At 39.3% G+C, this 23,275-nt stretch overlaps 2 protein-coding genes across 2 annotated transcripts in view; both read left to right on the top strand.

Annotated features, from left to right (window-relative positions):
• Window positions 1-23,275, top strand: part of klhdc8b (kelch domain containing 8B) — a 145,201-nt gene that overhangs the window by 70,075 nt on the left and 51,851 nt on the right. Inside the window, exon 2 of the mRNA XM_073823674.1 lies at window positions 15,312-15,476. Within this exon, the coding sequence (XP_073679775.1) occupies window positions 15,312-15,476 (165 nt within the window). The remainder of the gene's footprint in view (window positions 1-15,311; window positions 15,477-23,275) is intronic.
• Window positions 16,109-23,275, top strand: part of oard1 (O-acyl-ADP-ribose deacylase 1) — a 91,051-nt gene continuing 83,884 nt past the window's right edge. Inside the window, exon 1 of the mRNA XM_073823676.1 lies at window positions 16,109-16,130. The gene's annotated coding sequence lies outside the window, so the exon portion shown is untranslated. The remainder of the gene's footprint in view (window positions 16,131-23,275) is intronic.

Raw genomic sequence — 23,275 nt, 5'->3', positions numbered from 1 at the left:
GATGAATCCTTAAAGCTACAAAAGTTATTGATTTCCTCTTTTTTTCTGTTGTTCTTTGATTAACAGACATCACAGCAGGGTCATTAGCTTGTTTGGCTGCTATTACTTTAAGAGCTGCCACTGCTGAACGTGACACAGATCTGACACGCTGATAATTTTATTCACACTTGCATGTGCCGCCTCATTTGTATGTGCAATGGAAAGCACGAGTACAGAATTAATTTTTACTAATATATATGGCCTGACAACATCTCATCTGACCCAAGTTCACTGTTGTTCTACTAAAGCTCCCTCATCACCTGTACCTTTCCTGCGCTTGTTTGAGTAGCACCTGGCGCTGAGGTGAAGTTGGAGTGTGTGTCTGAGAATTATCCTGTTTTTTTGGTCGTAAAGACATTCTCCATCTAAATGAACACAATTCTTGTCAAGAAAAAAAGAGACAGTTGAGTGGGGTGGCCAACCCTAGCTCTGCTTTTTTACTATCAGGAACCTTTTGTGGAATGAAAAGTTCCATGGATGTTAAACGTTCTTCATGAAAATAATTTTTAAGATTAAACCTTTCCACAAAATGTTCCTTATAATTGAAAAAGTTTCTTTAGGTTATTCAAATGTTCTTCACTCTAAGAAAAAATGGTTCTTTACAGAACTGTTTATTAAAAGGCATTTATAAAATGGTTCTTCTGTGGCATCACTGTGAAAACCCCTTTTATTTTAAGTTTGAATGGTTTAATGTGGTTAAATATTTTTCATGCAGAACGAGTAACTGTTACAGCGAAGCCGACTGAGTTCAGTTTGGCCTTGGATTGACCTAACAGCGTGAAACACAGCGTGACATTAGATCTTATGCTAAGACAGTATTTTGCATGTCACACAGTATGATAAATCAATCACAGCATAAATTGTATACAAGCTCTATAACTATACACAACAATTGCAGTAGTTTAATAATGTATCATTCAGTTATCTGCATTATAAATTGTTATTTTTATTTTTGCTGTAGACATGTTCCTTTAAAAACAGAATACAGCTATAGCATGCAGTATTTTTTCAGGATGCATGCACAAGATATTATAAAGATGTCAGATATATAAAAAGAACAAGCGCTGTTGCTGTCCTCAGGGGAAAAGAGCTATTAAAAAGGACAGAACCGTTTCCAGAGACTTGTTTAATTTGGATGAAATATATGGCCAGGGACTAGCTTTGACAGCAAGTTGAAAAGTAGTTAAAATACAGAAAGTTAAAGGTTTTCTTTTACTAGCAAGGAATTTGTACAGTACAGTGCAGTACATGTATGTCACAGCAATGTCTTATTCTATGAGACAGGTTGCTTAACTAGTGGTTGACATTCATTAATGGGTGAGCACAGGCATTTAGATTCCATCTGTTGTCTGACAGCTGACACCGTGCCCTAACCAGACATGATGAGATGTTTCTGGCGACAAGCAATTTTTCTTTTCTCACTGAACTGAAACTGTGCACTGTCTAATGTAAATGGAATGGAAAGATATTGATGTTTAACGGAAGTGAGATTTTGGAGCAATGAGATTTTGCGATGGGCGGGGCTAGCGTGAAATAAAAGGCTTTCTCATGTTTGTGAGAAAGCCTCTTTAAATGGAAGAGCTTTTGTTGTTTTATCATGTGATTGTGGGTGGATAGAACTAAGTGTTTTTTAATGTCTGTGGAATTGCTTAATGTATGGCAAATCTTTGTAGAAAACGCCCTTGAAATGTCTCTTTGAAGGAAAACTTGAGTACATTAGCTTCTCAAGCCATTAGATCCTTCTGCACTGTTGAGATATTTTTGTCCTGCTCTTTCTCTCAGTCTCTTTCATGCTTTACACAGTCTTGAACACGTCAGGCCGTATCAAATCAAACTGAAGAAATCATTTGTGGTCATCAGAGTGAATTCAGTGAAGGAGGATGAAAGTGAGGATGGTGGTCATGATCTCTGAGTGTTGTTTTTTGCTGTCATTTACACATAAGCCTCGAAAGACCTCTTACTCTCTCACTGTCTCCTCTCCTTTTGGGGCATTAAAGGTGATGTAATAGGTGTGCAACTTTTGAGTGCTAAAATACTTTCTCCTTTCAGAGTAACTGAGAATTTTAAATTGACCGTTCATCCCCAAAAAATAAAAATCTGTCGTTGTTTACTCGCCCTCTTGTTGTTCCAGACCTGTATGCTGTTATCTTTATGATGGAACACCATTTTTCAGGAATTATTTTGCAGTTTGTGTCATGCAAAGACAATTTATAGTGACTTGTGGCTGTCAAGCTCAAAAAGCACAAAGAAAATTCTCACAAAAATAAATTTCACAGATAGCAAGTCATGGAAAAGAAATAAAGAACTAGCGTGTGCTTCATAGTGCTGGAAAGAGCATTGCTTTCCATCCCAAATCATCACTGCAGCAATCTCTGAGCAAAAGACTATGTATTCTACATTATCTAATTGCTAAACAAATTCTTTCTAATAAAGAAAATGCTTCTTATTTAGGCAGTTAATGAGGTCTGAGTGTACATTCTAATCACGTCAAAATAATCAATTGTATGATCACATATGGATGACAAATTTGCACTCATGGCTCTTGGCTTATGCTGACTCGAATACATACCAAAATATACATTTCTATGAGTTTCTTTAAACTAGTCCTAGATGGTTTGTCTGATTTTCACCAAAATTGGCTCAGATCATTTTCAGACAATGCTGGCCAAAGGTTATTAAAAGCTTTTTGATAGACCAAGCTGTTTTCATAAAGCATGTTAAATTTGTTGAAATTCACACAAAAATGGACATAAGGCTATATCTTCACAATGCATGACCTGAGGGCACACAAGTAGTTTTGGCACAGTGCCACTTCGAGCGTCAAAATGTGACATTTTTGTTTATAATTTCTGACAAGTTTGACCAAAAATCATAAGATTGATCTTGTTAGATGCGGAGCAGCATTCCAAATCAAATTTTACCAGATTTTCCTATGCCAGCCATTTTGACTTGGAACATTTGAAATTTGTAGTAAAATGCTGTATTTTTCAAATTGTTGTGAATCTTATAGAATCACTTTAGGAAAATTATGAAATTTGGCACACAGATAAAGGACAATCTCATCAATAAACATAGCAAATTTGGAGTCTCTAACTCAAACTAGTGCCACCAACAGGCCAGATTTACACTCATGTTTCCGCTAATAACTTTTGAACTGTATGGTCTAAAAGCAAAATTATAAAACGGTTAGTTCCATTCCTCAATTCTGATTGGTCAGCAGCTGTGTCGTATTCATCAGAGCCATATAAAAAGAGAGTTGCGACACGCTTTGATCTCGCCGCCGCACGGTCACGTGGTTCATGGAGCTCTCAATAGTTCCAAACAGCTCCGCGCTGTCAATGTGTTTGAATGGAGTTAAATAGGATAGACAGCAGTTTTACTATATTTGCAGCAATTTCGAGTAATTATTAACACATAATGTGCATTGATTGTGTATTGATAACTTCTCTGAATACGCTTTACAATCGCATTTTATTCTGGGGAGTGATAAAGAGACATAATTAATATGTTCTCATACTCTTTGGCAGTCAAATGTGACCAAACACCTTAAGTGTAACTTTTATTCAATTAAATAACTGTAATATATATGGTTAAGTTCTATTTAGTAAATATTTTGAGGAGGTTTTTTTGTACTTAATATGTGCAATAATGATCCTGACCATTTAAAAGATAACATTTTCTAATATAGTATTTATATTACAGTTAGTGTAATATTTAAGGTTAAATACATCTGCATGTGTATTTGGACATGATCAAACACTCTTTTTTATACAGTATGTTTCGATTTAACGATTTAATGTAAAAAAAAAAGTAATTTACTCTTGTTTTATGATATTCAAATATACAACATAAGTGAATATTATAAAAGGCAAGCAAAAATGGCATTTAACATAATAGAAAAGATGAAAATAATGTTTAAAAAAACACAAGGCAACGAATTGCATTCAGCATACATTTTTATCGTGTTTCTTGAATGCAGTCTTTACTGAAACTCATTCAACCTCCTACAGTGAGAGAAAGATTGCAGAAAGACTAAAAACATAAAAATATGACAACTAGTATCTGGTTATGGTCGCTATTACGGTGTTTCTCACGTTATCCAGCTGCATTTACAGTTTAACAGTTTATTTTTTAACGATAAACATTAACTATAACACACTTCATAAAACACCACTATTGGCCAGTTTTTCGAGAGGTCAACTGATGCGTTAAAATGTAAAGAAATGCAGTAATTTCTTCAATATACTTGCGACTGTGCTTGAGAAGCGCTGAAATGAATGGGCTTTAATGGAGGAGCTATTGGTTGTTTGGAACTATTGACCGCTCCATGACACGCTTTACTTCCACATTCTGTCACGGATTGGCCAGGTTCTACTCCCTCACTCACTCAACGATCACAGTCACCTGATTACTAATCATACGCACCTGAATCCAATCACCAGCACCACATATAAGCACACCACACACCTCACTCAGTGTCCGGGCTCGTTTGCACGAAGCGGACTCATTGTGTTTCTCTGTCGAGTTCACAAACCTCAAAGACATACTTACCTCGCTATTTACCTGTTGAAACTTACCTCTTGTCTCGTCTATTCCAGTACGAAGTCTGTTCTCTGTTCCAGTCAGCTGTGGTCAGCCATAAGCCTGTTCGTCGATCACCAACGGTGTGTGTGTGTGTGTGTGGGTCGGAGTCCTCCTCCCGTCGTTCCTGGAAAGGAAAAGGATCTGTATTCAGTATTCATCTCTAGTCAACGAATATCATACTTGGACTGTTATACTTACCCGGTTCTGCACGTCATCTTATCCACAACGCTCTGCTGATAATAAACATTGTTATATTGATCACTTACCTCTCTTGTTTGGTCTGCTTCCGTAACAGTTAGCCCGGACCAACACAGTATCAGCATGAGCAATCGGGACCCGTTTCAAGAGCTGGTGGACTCGCTCAGGAAGGTTTTGTTGGCTAGTCATGCCACCACACCAACTTCAGCTCATCCCACCGCACCACCGGCACCCAGCACTTCTTCGGCTCCCGTAAACGTCCCTTCCAGTCCCATGGCCCGACCAGCGCCCTACTCTGGCGGGGCGGAGGAGTGCAGCGGATTCCTGTTACAATGTTCATTGATATTCACAATGCAACCTGCTCTCTATCCCACAGATTCTTCGAAAATAGCCTTCATCACGTCTCTGCTTACCGGACCAGCTCTCAAATGGGCGGACACGTTATATCAGCAGGCCGGGCCGGCAACCCATTCGATCCAGGCTTTCGTCGCTCATTTTAAAGAGGTTTTCGGACGTTCTGATGCAGAAGTATCCGCAGGAGAGCAATTGTATCATCTTAAGCAGGGAAGTATGACGACACAAGATTACTCCCTGCGTTTCCGAACTTTGGCCGCTGCCAGCGGATGGAATGAGCGATCGTTACTGACCACGTACCGGCTCGGCCTAGAACCCAATCTCCGGAAGCAGTTAGCTGCTTTGGACGACTCCATGGGATTGGAGAAGTTCATTCAGCAGTCACTTCGTTGTTCAGATCGTCTAAGATCCTACCAAGACCAGTCCGTCACTACTGCACTCCTCCGACCAGTTACATCCGCCAGCCCTCCAGAACCAGAACCAATGATCCTGGAATCAGGGAAAATCTCTGCAGCTGAGCGACAGAGAAGACTGACCCGGGGTCTTTGCATGTACTGTGGGGCTGCGGGACACGTACGACTCAACTGTCCTATGCGTCCTATACGATCTTTGGTGAGTGTAATACGTTCTGAATTGGATAACATGCATCCTCTGACTACCAATGTTCAGTTAACCACCCACACTTCCTGTGTTACAGTCGCAGCCCTCATCGACTCCGGGTCAGCGGGAAACTTCATCTCCAACACCCTCTGTCGCCAGCTCCAGCTACGCACCCAAGCATCAACCACCATCTACCAGATTCAACCGATAACTAACCGGATAAACTCACGGACCCGTATTCACCGGAAAAGTGAACCCATCATCCTACAGATTGGAGTTTTGCACCGTGAGGAGATTCAGTTTCTGGTTCTGGAGGGAGCTACTATGGACATCATCTTGGGGTGCCCGTGGCTGGTGAAGCATGATCCCATCCTCTCTTGGGGCACAGGAGAGGTGATAAAATGGGGAAAAGAATGTACCAACCAATGTTTTCCAGATCTTCCACGTCCTAGACACAAGATACTACCTGTCAACGTCACCTCCGTCGAAAGTCCTGTTGAGAAGCAGTCAGTCCAGATTCCTGCCATTTACTCGTCGTTTCAAGACGTCTTCTGCCCCAAGAGAGCTTCCCAGCTACCTCCACATCGGCCATGGGACTGTGCCATTGACCTAGTTCCGGATGCTCCAATGCCCAGAGGTAAGATCTACCCGCTGTCGCTTCCGGAGACCAAGGCAATGGAGGAGTACATACAGGAGGCTCTCGATCAGGGTTACATCCGACCATCAACATCACCCGCAGCATCCAGTTTTTTCTTCGTGGCAAAGAAGGATGGAGGGCTGCGGCCATGCATCGATTACCGTATACTCAATCAAGGCACCATCAAGTTCCGGTATCCCCTTCCTCTCGTCCCTGCGGCCCTCGAACAACTACGCACTGCCAGGGTGTTTACGAAGTTGGACCTCCGCAGCGCGTACAACCTCGTGAGGATACGTGAGGGGGACGAGTGGAAGACTGCCTTCGTGACCCCTACTGGCCACTACGAGTATTTGGTCATGCCCTATGGTTTGGTCAACGCCCCCTCCGTATTTCAGAACTTCATTCACGAGGTACTCCGGGAGTTTCTGCACCACTTTGTCGTTGTCTACATAGACGATATCCTGATTTACTCCCGGAGTGAGGCCGAACATCGCCTCCACGTTGCGGAGGTCCTTCAAAGATTACGGGATCATCACCTATATCTCAAGGCGGAGAAATGTTCATTTCACCTACCAGCAGTGCACTTCCTTGGATACGTCATCGACCAGAAGGGGGTCCGTATGGACGAGAGGAAGGTATCTGCAGTTGTGTCCTGGCCAGAACCCACCACTATCAAAGAGCTTCAACGATTCTTAGGTTTCGCCAATTTCTACCGCCGGTTTATCAAGAACTACAGCATCATCACCGCTCCGCTTACCAGTCTACTCAAAGGAAAACCACGAACCCTACTCTGGAACCCTGACTCGGCCGCAGCCTTCCATAACCTCAAGGAAGCATTTACACAGGCACCTCTTCTAACCCATCCTGACCCTGATCTCCCTTTCGTGGTAGAGGTAGACGCTTCTACTACCGGCGTGGGAGGGATTCTGTCACAGTATCACGGTACTCCTCCATTGCTTCATCCCTGTGCCTACTATTCCCGGAAGCTCAGCCCTGCGGAGAGGAACTATGACATCGGCAACCGCGAGCTTCTTGCCATCAAGCTCGCTCTGGAGGAGTGGCGACATTGGTTAGAGGGATCCAACCACACGTTCCAGGTGATAACAGATCACAAGAACCTACAGTACCTCCGAGACGCCAAACGGCTCTGTCCCCGTCAGGCAAGATGGTCCCTGTTCTTTTCACGATTCAACTTCACCATAACCTACCGGCCAGGATCCAAGAATACCCGAGCTGATGCTCTGTCTCGCATCCATGATTCTCACGACTTGCCTGACACACCCACGACCATAATCCCCGAAAACATCATCGTTCAACCCATTGAATGGACCAACCCGCCAGCTGTCGCCACTCCGGAACCCAGATCTCCGCCGGGCTGTCCACCTGGTCGCAGATTCATCCCTAGGACCCAGCGGGTAGATCTAATCCATTCAACACATACCTCTCTGGGCACTGGGCATCCAGGGGCCAACAACACTCTCTCGCTGCTGACGGACCGCTTCTGGTGGCCGCACATGGCAAGGGATGTGAGGAGGTATGTCCAAGGATGTACGGAGTGCGCAATGTCCAAGAGTCCACGTCATCTGCCTGCTGGGAAACTCCATCCCTTGCCTGTGCCGAACCGCCCCTGGTCACACCTAGGAGTTGACTTCATGACAGATCTCCCCTCATCTGACGGTAACACCTGCATCTTTGTTATAGTTGATCGATTTTCAAAATTCTGCCGACTGATACCTCTGAAAGGTCTTCCCACAGCCTTAGAGTCTGCCGAACTGCTCTTCAACAAAGTCTTTAGGTACTATGGCATTCCGGAAGACATCGTCTCAGACAGGGGTCCACAGTTTATTTCACGGGTGTGGAAGTCTTTTCTCAAACTCCTAGGTGTGACCGTTAGCCTCTCCTCTGGATACCACCCTGAGACCAACGGGCAGACGGAGAGGAAAATCCAGGAGGTGGGGCGGTTCCTCCGGACATTCTGTCATGGTCACCAGGACTCCTGGAACCAGTTCCTGGGTTGGGCAGAATACGCCCAAAATTCACTGCGGCAACCCACCACAGGACTCACGCCATTCCAGTGTGTGCTCGGCTTCCAACCACCTCTCTTCCCCTGGAATGGCGAACCATCACAGGTGCCCGCAGTGGATTACTGGTTCCGGGAGAGCGAGAGAGTCTGGGACGAGGCTCACCATCATCTTCAAAGGGCAGTGCGCAGAACCAAGTCCACTGCCGATAAGAAGAGGATTCCTGGTCCCACATACACTCCTGGGCAAAAAGTCTGGCTCTCCACAAGAGACATCCGTCTGCGCCTGCCCTCGAAGAAATTGAGTCCCAGGTTTGTTGGCCCCTTCACCATCGTGGAACAGGTCAACCCCGTCACCTACAGACTCCAATTACCACCACAGTACCGTATCCACCCCACATTTCACGTCTCATTACTCAAACCCTTTCACCCACCTGTGATTCCCTCCACAGAACCTGGTCAGGAAGAGGAACCCCCTCCCCCCTTGGTCCTGGAAGAGGGATCCATCTACTCGGTCCGAGAAATCCTTCTGTCCCGACGTCGTGGTGGTAATCTGGAATATCTCGTCGACTGGGAAGGCTACGGGCCAGAGGAGAGGTCATGGGTACCCAGAGTTGACATTCTAGATCCAGCCCTCATGGAGGAATTCCATCGTAACCATCCTGAATGTCCAGCCCCTCGAGGACGAGGTAGACCACCACGACGTCGGAGGCCTCGGCCCTCAGGAGCGGGCCCTGGGGAGGGGGGTAATGTCACGGATTGGCCAGGTTCTACTCCCTCACTCACTCAACGATCACAGTCACCTGATTACTAATCATACGCACCTGAATCCAATCACCAGCACCACATATAAGCACACCACACACCTCACTCAGTGTCCGGGCTCGTTTGCACGAAGCGGACTCATTGTGTTTCTCTGTCGAGTTCACAAACCTCAAAGACATACTTACCTCGCTATTTACCTGTTGAAACTTACCTCTTGTCTCGTCTATTCCAGTACGAAGTCTGTTCTCTGTTCCAGTCAGCTGTGGTCAGCCATAAGCCTGTTCGTCGATCACCAACGGTGTGTGTGTGTGTGTGTGGGTCGGAGTCCTCCTCCCGTCGTTCCTGGAAAGGAAAAGGATCTGTATTCAGTATTCATCTCTAGTCAACGAATATCATACTTGGACTGTTATACTTACCCGGTTCTGCACGTCATCTTATCCACAACGCTCTGCTGATAATAAACATTGTTATATTGATCACTTACCTCTCTTGTTTGGTCTGCTTCCGTAACACATTCCTCAGTTCCTATGGAAGCCTATGGGAGTGTCGCAACTCTCTTTTTATATGGCTCTGGTATTCATGATACGGCACTGCTATGACCGCTTCACTCAACGGTTTTGTGTATCATTGAACCCCCTTAGCAACCACCCTTAGCAACGTAAACACAGCTGCAGCAGTTAGGGACTACTTTTTACAGCGGAAGGCAGTTAATGATTTTACTTTATGAAAACGTACAACTTAATATATATAAATTAATATATATTTTTGATTTTAATACTTTTATTGTGTGGTAACCGTTTTATAAAAGCAATAAGGTACTTGAGGCCGTGCTGTATCATGAATAAATCATGGCTGAAGGGGTTGCAGGCACTCCGCTTCGCGTTGTGCCTAACAACGCCCTTCAGCCGTGATTTATTCATGATACAGCACGGCCTCTCGTACCTTATTGCCTAATTATTATCCTCTCATTCCGAGTCGTTGGCATACCAAGAATTACATTTTTTTTTACAGTGAAAATTTTTTGTAATTTTGAAATTTTCCTCCCAAAAATCTACTTTTGCCAACTCGTCCTAGAAAGTTTATCAAATTTTTACCAAAATTGGCTCAGATAATCTTCCAAGCATTCTGGCAAAAAGTTATCAAATGATTTTTGATATGCCAAACCATTTTCATAAAGCGTGTTAATGAATTTGACAAAGTTTAAATTAAAATAACGTAAGATTGATCTTGTTAAATGCGGAGCAGCATACCGAATCAAACAATACCAAATTTTGAGCATGGACCATTTCAAATTTTGTAGTAAAACAGTGTATTTTTCAAACACTTTAGCATATTGTTATGAATCTTATGTCTTATAGTATTGCTTTAGAAAGGTGGTGAAATTTGGCAAACACAAAAAGAACAGTCTCCTCATTAAAGATTTAAAGTCTCTAAATCAAGCTCTCTAGTGCCATCAACAGGCCAAATTTGCACTTATGTTTCTGCTAGTAACTTTTGAACTGTATGGTCTAAAAGCAAAATGATTTTTCCTCTGATTCCTTGGCTCATACCGCAGATTCTGACCAAACTTGGTGTGTCTTATAACAAGCATGACCTGAGGGCACATGAGTAGTTTTGACACAGTGCCATCTACTGGTCAAAATATATATAAAAAAGACAATTTGCTTAGAATTTCTGACCAGCTCTTGTTAGATACCTGAGCAGCATTCTGAATCAAACAATACCAAATATTCCTGTGTCAACCATTTTGAGCATGGACCATTTTGAATTTTGTAAATATGTTGAAATGCTGTATTTAAAAAAAAAATTTTTTTTAATGTTTTAATTTTTTATGCTTCAGCATATTGTTATGAGTAATATGAATTGCTTCAGGAAAATTTGAAATTTGGCACACAGATAAAGAACACTCTCATCATTAAACACAGCAAATTTGGAGTCTTTAACTCAAACTGTTTAGCGCCACCAACAGGCCAAATTTGCACCCATGACTCTGCTACTGACTTTTGAAGCATAAGCACAATTATTTTTTCCCGATTCCTTGGCTCATACTGAATCAATGACATACCAAAAATTACGTTCCTATGGTGAAGATTTTTTCTGCAATTTTTATATTTTATTTTTTTCAAACTCATCCTAGACAGTTTGTCAAATTGTTCACCAAAATTGGCTTAGATAATCTTCAGAGAATTCTGTCAAAAAGTTATCAAAAGATTTTTGATATACCAAACCATTTTTGTAAAGTGTGTTAATGAATATGTTGAAGTTTGTATCTCCGCAACATTAAAATTCAGTGTCAACAAATGTCTTTAATATGGGTCTCCAACCCTGCTCCTGCAAGCTACCATACTGCAAAATTCAGCTTGAACCCTAATCCAACACACCTGTCTGTAATGAGGTCTGTAGGAAGGTAGCTCTCTAGAAACAGGGTTGGAGAACCCTGGGGTTTACTGACTAATTAAAGACAGCTCCTTAGCTCTTCATTTTACCTCTGTTGTGCTTGGCTTCTTAATTACTGCTTGCAATTATATTTTTAGTTTACGGTTTACTAATCTGATGTTCTTTTCGCTTTAATTTACTTTTATTTTAGCTTTAGTAATTTTTGTACTTCAACTTAATCTTATTTCAGTTAGTTGACTAGTCAACATTTGTAATTTTATGTAATATTGTTAGTAAAATGTAATATAAATATTAAATATTTTAAATATTTAAAATATTTAATATTAATAAAATTAAATATTTTAATATTACAATATTTAATATTTTAATATTTTAAATTCAGCTTCCTGAATTAATACTGTGAAGGTCAAATTATTTTGTATGCATTTTCTGTACGGTTAATGTGGAATAGTGATGATGCTTGTTAGAAAATTCTTTTCATTTAGCCTGTTTATGAAGAGACAGGGTTGTGTGACCAAGCTACTTTTCCCATCATTTCCTGTGACAAGCAATTACACACCTAATGCACATTCATTGCTCTTCGTTTTTCATACGGTAGCACTAAAATGGCTTTGTCATCATCAGGTAGGGAAGAAGAGAGAAATAATAAAAAATTGTGTCAGAAATAACTTAGCTTCTTTAAAAGGTCAAGGTTTTGCTACAGTAGTTAGCATGGTCTATTTACCCCCTACTGGTGAATGGTGAAATTACATTGACATCCATTCGGATGAGTGCTATATTATGACAAAATAAAGTTTTTGCAAGGAACAAATTGTATATTGCTATTACAGTAGATGTTTTTTATTTGTTTTATTTATTAATTTTGAAGGGCATGACCAGGACTGCATATGTTCTCTGCTGCCACATAGTTTACTCCCCAGTACCTCTCTGTCTGTCCCGTTTGTTCCACATTTTACTACAGATAGGTTGCTGTCCCGGAGTACTGCAGATATCTGAGTCAGCTGCTGCAGTCATGCCAAGAAAGAAATACACACTTACAGAGACTGTGTTTAACAAACATACATCCTCTCTCACTGTCTTAAATGCTCCATATGGTGATCATTAATGCTGTTTCCTCCTGGGATGATCCTGATGTCTTGAATCGGGTGTTTCAATGCGGTAATAGCGCATATGCGCACATCAGTCAGTACTCCCATGCTCTTTCTCACATGCTATTTGTCCCATTGACAGTTCTGTTAAATTATGACAAGCATCAGTATCAGGATGCTTTTCTCTTTCACCATTATACATACAACTCTCTCTCTGTGTCTCTCTCTCTTTCCATTAGCAGTTGGCTGTGCTGCAGCAGGGCTGTTCTCTTTGCTGATGCTGCATTTCTCTCCACATTCATATTCTAATTTCACTGCTGTGCTGCGTTTTTTCCCTTGAAAACTTTATGAAGGTCATTCTTATATTAGAGTTATGTCTAAACTGAGCTAGTAGCTGTTTTAAAAGCATGAAGTTATATCGGAGTGGGATATAATATAATTTCTCTGGTGCTCTGCTTAATTGTAGACACATATATTCAAAAAATTAGATTAGTTGTAGTGTTTCCTCAGTTGTTTTTGAACTAAAATCCATTATATTTGTTGAAATTATGTATCTCTGGGACTGAATGATGTAGGGCTTTGAAAATAAAGATTCCAAAAGAAAAGTTTATTAAGAACTAAAATCTGAAATCAAATTGAGATGACTTTAACACCTCTTGAGTTACAGGCATGCAAACTTTGGAATAACAATATTTATGGTACAGAGAAAGGTATGTTCAAAAGTTGTTTTGACAAAAGGAAACAAGGTACATTTCTAGTTTCAACATTATTTGTTCTTCAGACATTCCTCTTTAAATAAAAAAAGAAGTATCATCTTAATGCAAAGTGACCCACATTTGGTTTTAACCACTGAAAATGTGTAAAATGTAACAATTTACTCCTGGAACCATATTGAAATTGCAATATCTCTGGATCTGAACTACACAGGAGCTTAAAAATGAAGATGCCGAAAGGAAAGTTTGTTAAGACCCAATATCTAAAAAAGCATTTAATACTTCTTAAGTTACAGGCATGCAAACATGTGAAGTGCTTTTTTCCTATTTTTGAATGGTCACCGTTGGCACATAATGCAACAAAGATTGCCAAAGTCAATAGGTTTCACTAACAGAGCTACCAGTCTCTGTGTAAAAGTTACAAAATGATGCTGCCATCTTTCTGAACTCATTTTTATCCTTCTGTAATGTGGCTCTGAATCTCAGGTCTACAAATATGGCATTTCATTTTTTGGCTTTATTCATCATTTAGGTATTTCTTTCAACAAAATCTAAAATTTGAGCCAGGGACCTCTGGTTGAGTTGACACATATTGACCCAATATATTATAAAAAATCATTTCTGGGATTCTGTTTCTATTTGAGTATATTTTATATGATTATTTATATAAGACTTGTATATTAAAAATAAGACTTGTATATTAAAAAATATTATAATAAAATATTATAATAATATTTTTTTTTTAAATTATGGTAACTCAAACCGTTTGAGGAAACCGATTGCCTTAAACATTTTAAGTTCTAAAACAAATAATTATGTTAAGTTAATTTAACTCAATGTAGATGAGTTTATAGTACTCATATTTATTGGTTTTTTAAACTTAAATGGTTTCATCAAACGGGTTTTGGACCACAGCACCTGGTGAAAACTTATGATCTTATGACCTTCATTTTCCCTTTTGCAATCAAAAGGCTAATTTCTTAAACCTATAAACACAAGTTCCATTTTTTATCATTTTACACCATTTTGTGCTCATGTTGAAAGCACTAGCATTCAGAAACAATCAAAATGTCATCACAACCTCAGTTAACACACAATTCCCATTATGTGAACATTAGTATGCAAACTACTTCACACAGCAGCCAGAATGGGGTTTGCAAAAATAGCTACAGAGTTCTTGGCTTTAGATGCAAACAATACAAAACGTGTTCACATTAGAAGAATTTTGAATATAGTCATTGCCATTCTTTTAAGTGCCAACATCCTTAAATGTAAATAGAAATATGATGCGGTTTGGTTTTAAGTAAAGTTGAGGTTTGTAAAAGTCAGTTTTAATTTCAGTTTTGAGATATTTGTTATAGCTGTAGCAGGAGCTTTTTGCTCAACCAGCCTTACCAGCAAACTTGTGCTGTTGTACTGTACCAGTCTTATCAGATAAATTGCACTAACCAGCCTAAGCAAGCATATGAATTAATGCTGGCATAAGCTGCTTTTTCACCAGGGAGCTTTGAGTAAATGTGTTTTAGCAATTGGGTACATAAAGTACAATACTGTATATATTTTAGGTAGAGTTGTAATAGAGAAGTTTGTGGGGAAGTTCAAAAGTTTGGGTCAGTCATGGGAACACATTCATTTTTAATGTTCAGTACCCTTAGGGGAAAAGAACAAATGTGGAGTGTGAGGTTTAGAGGTGGAATTTAAGTAAACCTTAAAATAGCTGGAGCTCAGGAGAAAAAAGAGCACGTCTCTAGAGATTCTCCACAGAGAGAACATTCCTGGTTCAGGCTAGTGACTCAGTGCCACTGCGCTGCCATTTTCTGATTTGTTTGTTATTAATTTGTTTAATAAGGGATGCAGGAGACTTGGAAACAGAGTTCAAATTAATTTCAGACTCTCTTGTTCTCTGTCATTCCCAGATGGCAAGGTGTATGCGTTGGGCGGGATGGGAGCTGACACGACCCCTCAGGCCTCAGTGAGGCTGTATGAACCGACAAAGGACCAGTGGCTGCCCCTCACCTCCATGCCCACCCCACGCTACGGAGCCTTCTCCTTCCTGCGCGGTAACAAGATCTATGTTCTGGGTAAGCCCTCATAAAATTGTCTCATAAATCTGAATAATTTGGTTGTTTTTCAGAGACAACCTCCTGGTTCCCTAGGAATAATAAGACATGACCAAATAATACAAAAGGGTGGACAGACAGAAGGGTCTAATATGGAAACTTTTGTTTAGTGTGAAAGGGAAATCGCAATTGAAACTCCAACCTAACATATAGTTTGTTAAGGAAAAAAAGAAAATTATTCTGATCTTGACAGCCTCTGAACCTGTACTTACTGTTGAATACACCGTAGTGTAAAAATGTATACTATAATAGTTGAATTTATAAAAATGACCCTTTTTAAAAGTTTACTTCCCCTTGATTCTTAATACTGTGTTTTTAACTGAATGATTCAGAGCTCTGTTTTTGTTTTAGTGATAGTTGTTTATGAGTCCCTTGTTTGCCCGGCTGTTCTTCAGAAAAATCCTTCGGGGTCCCACAAATTCTTTGGTTTTTCAGCATATTTGTGTCATTGAACCCTTTCCAACAATGACTGTATGATCCATCTTTTCACACTGAGGACAACTGAGGGGACTCATGTGCAACTATTACAAAAGGTTCAAACACTCACTGATGCTCCAGAAGGAAAAACGATGCATTAAGAGCTAGGGGGTGAAAACTTTTGAACAGAATGAAGATGTATACATTTTGTTTATTTTGCCTAAATATCATATTTTTTTCATTTAGTACTACCCTTCCGAGGCTACAGAAGATAGTTACATGTTTCCTAGAAGACAAAATAAGTTAAATTTACCCTGATCTTCAAATTCAAAAAGTTTTCAGTGTTGAAAACAGTACTGCTTAATGTTTTGTGGAAACCATGCAAAAAATGTCAGGATTCTTTTATAAATACATAGTTTAAAAAACCGCATTTATTTGAATTTATTAAATCTTTTGCTACATTATAAATGTTTTTACTGTCAGTTTTGATCAATTTAATGTCTCCTTGTTGAATAAATCTAACATTTTCTTTAAAAAAAAAATCCTACTGGGCCCAACTTTGGAACGGTAGAGAGTATCTATATATATCAGCAACATTTATTGTATTGACGGAATGGAAATGTGGGTCTTCTCTTTAGAGGTGCCTAGCAGACGGTGCACTAGACTAGCCAATAATTATAATGTAACTTATTTTCTGTGTCAGACTGTGTCACAATATTCTCCAGGAGCAGCAGATGTGGTAACAACACCTGGTAATTGTTCATGCCGTGCCGGGGTTGATAAGAACCGTGGAGTGGAGTCATTTCTCATTGGGGGGAAGTGAAATCTGCACCGCAATATGCTGCAGGGATCTGACGCTTTACAGCAGAGCTGTTCAGTTCTTACCTCAGTGTTGGAAATCACAAAGGGGCATTAAACGGAAATCTACACCGCAGGTTCCCATGATACACTGTTTCCCATGATAAAGTCTATCCTATAAAGAGACACAGTCCTCGGCTACAAGTTACTGCTGTCATAAGCCTGTTTTGAGCTGAGTGAAAGAGACACTGACCATATGTGGCTATTTGCTACTCTCTGTGTGTGGGGGAGGAACAGAGAGAGTATGTTTACCTATGTATATCTTATATGAAAGTAAACAAAGTATCGGAACAAAATATTGTCCCCCAAAGTTAGAACTATATGTGAAAGAACCTATAAATGGGGATGTTCTGAAAGAAATAGTTCACACAAAAATGAAAATTCTCTCATTAATTACTCACCCTCATGTCGTTCCAAACCCGAAAGACCTTTGTTCAACTTCGGAACACAAATTAAGATATTTTTGATTAACTCCGAGAGCTTTCTGACCCTGCATAGACAGCAACGCAACTTTCACATTCAAGGCCCAGAAAGGTAGTAAAGACAGTTTGATGAGCATTTGGAGTGGTTAGACTGTGTATGTGTGAGTTTGATAGTTGATCAGAGTGTGTTTGTGCCCATGGGTTTCATGAGCATGTGGAGTTGCCAGTATGGGGCCTTGTTTTGCCAGATTTGTCCTCTTTCTAACCTCTCTGCACTATGAGACATTCTGTTCAGGTCAGACACAAAGATCAACTGCCGTCTCACTCTTTGAGAAGTCATTAAAACTCTCCCTCCCTACACACACACACTAATGAGGACATACTGTAGATGTTTTATTGTTGTAGGCTGAATATGGCAGGAGTGATGGGCAGCATCACTTTCCCATGCCAACGTGTGATTGATTAGACTGGTGAAGCAGACATGCCCTCATTACTGTTACACACCTGGACTCACAGTCCCTCACAGCAAGTACAACTTCTGGCTTTCAACTTATTAAGTCTTGTTTGGTTTCATTTTATAGCTCAGACTAAGTGTGAATAGAAATGCGGTGAATTCAGTAGAGACGTTCTGATATGCTGTTTAAGATTGGTGGAACGTAGATTAAGGAGAATATGTTAATGTGCGTCTACCAACCATTTGATTTTGGGATAAAAAAATTTAATACAGTTGTGATCAAAAAGTTGAGGTCAAAGAGAAAACTCTTGGAATTTAAAGATCTTCTGGGATACATTTTACGTTTTATTACAAAAGAGTAAAAACTAAAGTAAAGAGTTTGTTCTTTTAAACTATTTATGCTAAACACTCAGGTTGTATTGTCTTTCTGCACTGATTAATGGCAAGTTTTGTCATAAAACTCCAGATGGCGCAGGCTGATGGGGTCATTGATGTAAACTGATGATATTCACAGTGTTAAACTACTTGGCACAAGCTGATTGGTTCATGCTGCATACACAGCCAATGAGCTTACCGCTTTACATTTAAATGACTGGTTAGCTTTCGCTAGACTAGAGCATTTTTTGGTGCGCTTTTAGAGTTCATCTGAAATTCTCCACCCGTTTAGATCTGCTATGCATTATTATATATGCTATTTATGCAGCAGCAGTATGTCTTAAATACTCACTGCACTGTATTGCCGTATGTATTGGGGTATAAATAAAAATGTATATACTTTTTAACCACAAATGCTTATCTTGCACTAGCTAAAGCATGTCTGTGACTTCACACATTACATAATCATGTTAGAAAAAGTAAAGCGCTGTTCGTTCTTCATCTGTGTACTTCAGAATCATCTGACATCGTTTTTTCCATGCATTTTTTGTAAAGGGCGTTAGACTTTCTTTGCACGTTCGCTTTGTAAACACTGGGTTGGTACTTCTGCCTACGATGAGCATTTGTGGATAAAAGGTATATAATGTTTTTTGGGTTTTTTTTGGAAAATGACCAATCCTTTCACTAGATAAGACCCTTATTTCTTGTAGAGCCCTTTGAACCTGCATTGAAAGTGCCATTTGGACCTTTAACCCATTGATCCCCATTTAAGTCCACTATATGGAGAAAAATCCTGGAATGTTTTCCTCAAAAACCTTAATTTTTTTTTTAAGAAAGAAAGAAAGACATAAACATCTTGGGTGACATGGGGATGAGTAAATTATCAGGAAATTGTTATTCTGGAAGTGAACTAATCCTTTAACATTTTCATATCCATTACATTGCAACACCTTTTCAACCCCTCAAATCTTTGACAACTCATGAAATTTTTAGAAACTGAGATGTGATTTGTGAAGTGAGTGGAATGGGAAGAAATAAAGGTATTTTCCCTCTGGACTCACGATTGTTCTCCTGCGCTGACACAGTTTTGTCTTGATGGTTAGACTTAAACTCATTGATTTGACATCACAGGGAATAATTCATTCAGAGTCTCTCTCTCTGTATTCAACCCTTGCTTTTGCTTATATGCCTCCTTGCGGTCTTCATCATCATTCTTTCCTTCTATCTCAGTTTTTTTTCTCTCTCTCCCTCACTTGTGCTCAAAGGGCTACTCGCTTTTGTGTTGCGTGTCATGCTTTAGATACAGTTTGACACTTAAAAAAAGTTTTGCATTGAAAATCTTTTGCCTGGTGACAGGAGTAAAGTTAAGAAACTTAATTCTGTTATTTGTCGGGCTGCTGGACCACAAATAGAGGCACAGTAAAATCACATTAAGGCCAAGAATGAGGAATGAGCCTGTATCACAGAATGCTCATTTAGTTTTGATTTACTTTGGGATGCGCCCCGCGAGGTCTATCATAAGGCGCAGACACTCGATCACACGTCACCCAGATGCACCACGCTGTCTCCCCAAAATAAGATGCCTACTGTGCGTGCTAATATTGTTACCTCTGGTGCAGGCAGGAGAGCGACATGACCCCATTCGAATGTGAGCTGAAAAATATTTTCAGAGAAAGTTTAAGGCTGCTTGAAGGTGGTGGTGTTTTTATGAAGCTGACTTAAATGCACCTGTCCCTCGAAGATGTGAGCTTAAGGCATGTTCACATGCCATTTGATTTGCTGAACGGCATGATTCAGTGGGCTTTTCTCACATTTTTGGTATAAATTTAGAAAGAAATTGCACGTAATGGATTTAAACTGATAAAACGTGTAAAAATGAAGGGTGCTGAAAACACTACTCTTATTTTTAGCTGTAAGCTTTATCAAATTAGCCGGTTTTGCTGTTACAGATTCTCCATGGGCCTAATCGGAGATAGAAATCATCAAAACATTGCAGTTAACCTCCTCCTGCTCTTTTAGAAAGTAATGATTACATGATCAATGGTGGAGTGTGAAATCTTTGTTACGAAACAGAATTGCAAAGATAATGTTTCCCAACAGGTCTTCGTGTTGTTTGGACAAACAAGTACAGTACAGTACTGTATTTAATTAATATTTATATTAAGAGGACACACATTACATTGATCTAAAGTGATAGTAATGACTTTTTAAAATTACAGGAATAATGTTTAATTGCCGTTATTTTGAACTTTCTATTTATAAAGCATCCTGGAAAAAAACAGTATTATGGTATCCACAAAAATGCAAAACAGGGGTCTTCAGGAGCTCAGAATGAAGTTTTACCTTTAAAAAAAGTTGAAGTGTTAAAAAATACAGTATTAAATGACATTCAATAAAAACCTATCCCTCTAACTCTTGCATTCTCTATTCTATTTCGATTCTACAGTTGAAGTCAAAAGTTTACATATACCTGCAAAATGGAAATTATTTTACCAAAAAAGAGGGATCATACAAAATGCATGTTAGTTTTTATATAATACTGAGCAAAATAAGATATTTCATGTAAAAGATGCATAGTCCACAAAAGAAAATAATAGTTGAATAGTTGACTTTTCAAAAGTCTGTTACAAAATTCTTAATACTGTGTTGTTACCTGAATGTTTTTTTCTTTCTTTTTTTTTTTGATAGTTGTTCATGAGTCCCTTGTTTGTCCTAAACAATTAAACTGCCTGCTGTTTTTCAGAAAAGTCCTTCAGGTCCCACAAATTCTTTGTTTTTTTAGCATTTTTGTGTATTTGAATCCTTTCCAACAATAGCTGTATAATTTAGAGATCCATCTTTTCACACTGAGGACAACTGAGGGACTCATATGCAACTATTACAGAAGGTTCAAACTCTCACTGATGCTTCAGAAGGAACAACGATGCATTTAGAGCTGGGGTGTAAACTTTTGAACAGAATGAAGATATATATATATATATATATTCTTATTTTGCCTAAACATAATATTTTTTAACTAAGTGCTGCCCTTCAGAAGCTACGGAAGATGCTTACATGTTCCACAGAAGACAAAATAAGTTAAATTTACCCTGATCTTTAAATACAAAAATTTTTTGAAGGCTCTTGTTGCAACGTGTTTCCTTCTGAAGCATCAGTGGGCGTTTGAACTTTCTGTAATAATTGCATATAAGTAGTTTACATATTATTGCTCTTTTGTTGGTTTGATTACTTTTATTGTCTTCATTTGTAAGTTGCTTTGAATGAAAACATCTGCTAAATAACTAAATGTAAATATAAATGCATCACTATAACATATATGTTGTTATAGGCTAGGCATAAATTTCATCACTCAGTTTTATGCATTATGTAACAGCTTTCCTGCTCCATCTCTCTATCCACCTGTGGGCTTTGACATGAAAACCATTGAATACCCCTGCTGTAACATATTGAAACTCTCCTTGTTTTTTGTTTTTAAATTCAGATTTACTGACAGTAAGAGTTTGTTATTTTGCATTGATGTGTGTGTATGCTGCACAGCCGCCGTCTGTCTTCAAATCTGTCTGTGGATGGGTTTGGCCCAATACCAGCCGCACTTCACTCAGCTCAATATCTGGCCCATGCACGTCTCTGCTGAATCCACTCGTGTATTTGCCCTGTTCCCCTCAGCTAATTTCTCACAATTTTGACCATGGAGGCTTTAATGATTGAAGTCGAAAGGCTGAAAGAGTTGAAAGAAGTTAATTAGAGGTGTCCGGCAAAGGTCAAGAGAACAAGTCCTCTTAAACGGACTGCTGTTACCTCGCTTCTTCTGTTACTCTCACACTGTCTTGACTGCATTTCCATTTTCAGGCCTGCTTTCTCCATCTCTTTGCTCTTCCGCATTGTTCCTCAGACAGGTTCTGTCTCTCCTCCCTTTGTTTTCTCTTGTGTGTGTGTTTTCCCTGGCTCTCTGTTCTGTCCCAGAGGGCTCTCAGTAATGCCAAAGCTGGGAGGAGATCAGTCACATTGTGAATGCATAGTGAAGGAAAGAGAACGTGCAAGTGGGAAAGAATAAGAGGGAAAAAATTTAAGGCATACCTGGAAACGTGACAGCTCGCACATACATAAGCAGTGATACACACCCTTGAGTTGTACACTTTTCATTGTTTTCCAGAGAGGTTTATGTACTTGTGCTGTATTATTTGTTGTATAGATCTGTCAATCTCAACTGATTTTTTTTTCAGCACCCAGAATAATAATTGGACATACAGCAAAGTAGCAACCCTAAACAGAACTACAACTGTTTATTCTGGAACTTAATTAACGTGTTTTTTAAAATCACTGATATCAACAGATTTGTTGATGTTTGGCAGTATTGACAATTTTGGTTTTTAATAGTCTAGTAGATTTTGATGGTTTCATATTCTCAACCAGTAGTGTTTTTAATGCAGTGTTTTTTTTATCTTGTTCATGATTTTCAAGGATGAGGACATGTCCTCTCCATTTTGGCATCTGCCTAATTTGGCTGCTTTTACTTAGTGACAGATGCTTTAGTACCAAAATATCACAGAGTTCAACTGACCCTTCACAGAGTTTGACAGGTGATCTGACCAATCATAAAGCGAAATCTGCCATTTTTGTCCAACAAACAAACCAAACAGGAGAGTTACATAACGTTGGAGGACTTGAACTTGAACTTTATATTAGTGATTAATTTAAAGATAGCAATTCAGCAGAAAAAAAGATACAAATGAAACAAAAACAGTGCTTTTTTTAAATACTGAATACTTGTATGCAAGTCTAAAGTAGTCTAACAATACTACAGAAATTTAATGTAATTATTTGATTGTAAAATAAAACAGCATCTTCACTGTAATAGTTAAACGTGCTTTGTTTCTTATTAAAACTACAAAAGTCCTTCATTCAAGAACAGTGAGTGATTTTTTCTCTTCGTATTTTTACGTTTTATTAATATTAATCACAGAGACGACAGAAAGAATACTATTTGTTGCCGCTTTAAGTGCCACACGGATCCAATATACTGTTACACACATATTTTCATATAACTGTTTATGGTCATTTAAGACATAACTGACAAGGGTTTACATGAATAATCACCAAGCGCCTCATTTTTAAATATTTTTGTGTATTTGAGCGTTTAGGCGCGCACCTTGAGCTAAAAGATAACTTTACATGTCCTTGTTCTGCTCCGTCTCTGAGTGCATACACAGAACAGCGCAAGTTTTATATAAATA

The sequence above is a fragment of the Garra rufa genome, chromosome 18 (assembly GCF_049309525.1).
Source record: "Garra rufa chromosome 18, GarRuf1.0, whole genome shotgun sequence".
NCBI lineage: Eukaryota > Metazoa > Chordata > Actinopteri > Cypriniformes > Cyprinidae > Garra > Garra rufa.
This window is presented reverse-complemented; position numbering and strand designations above follow the sequence as displayed.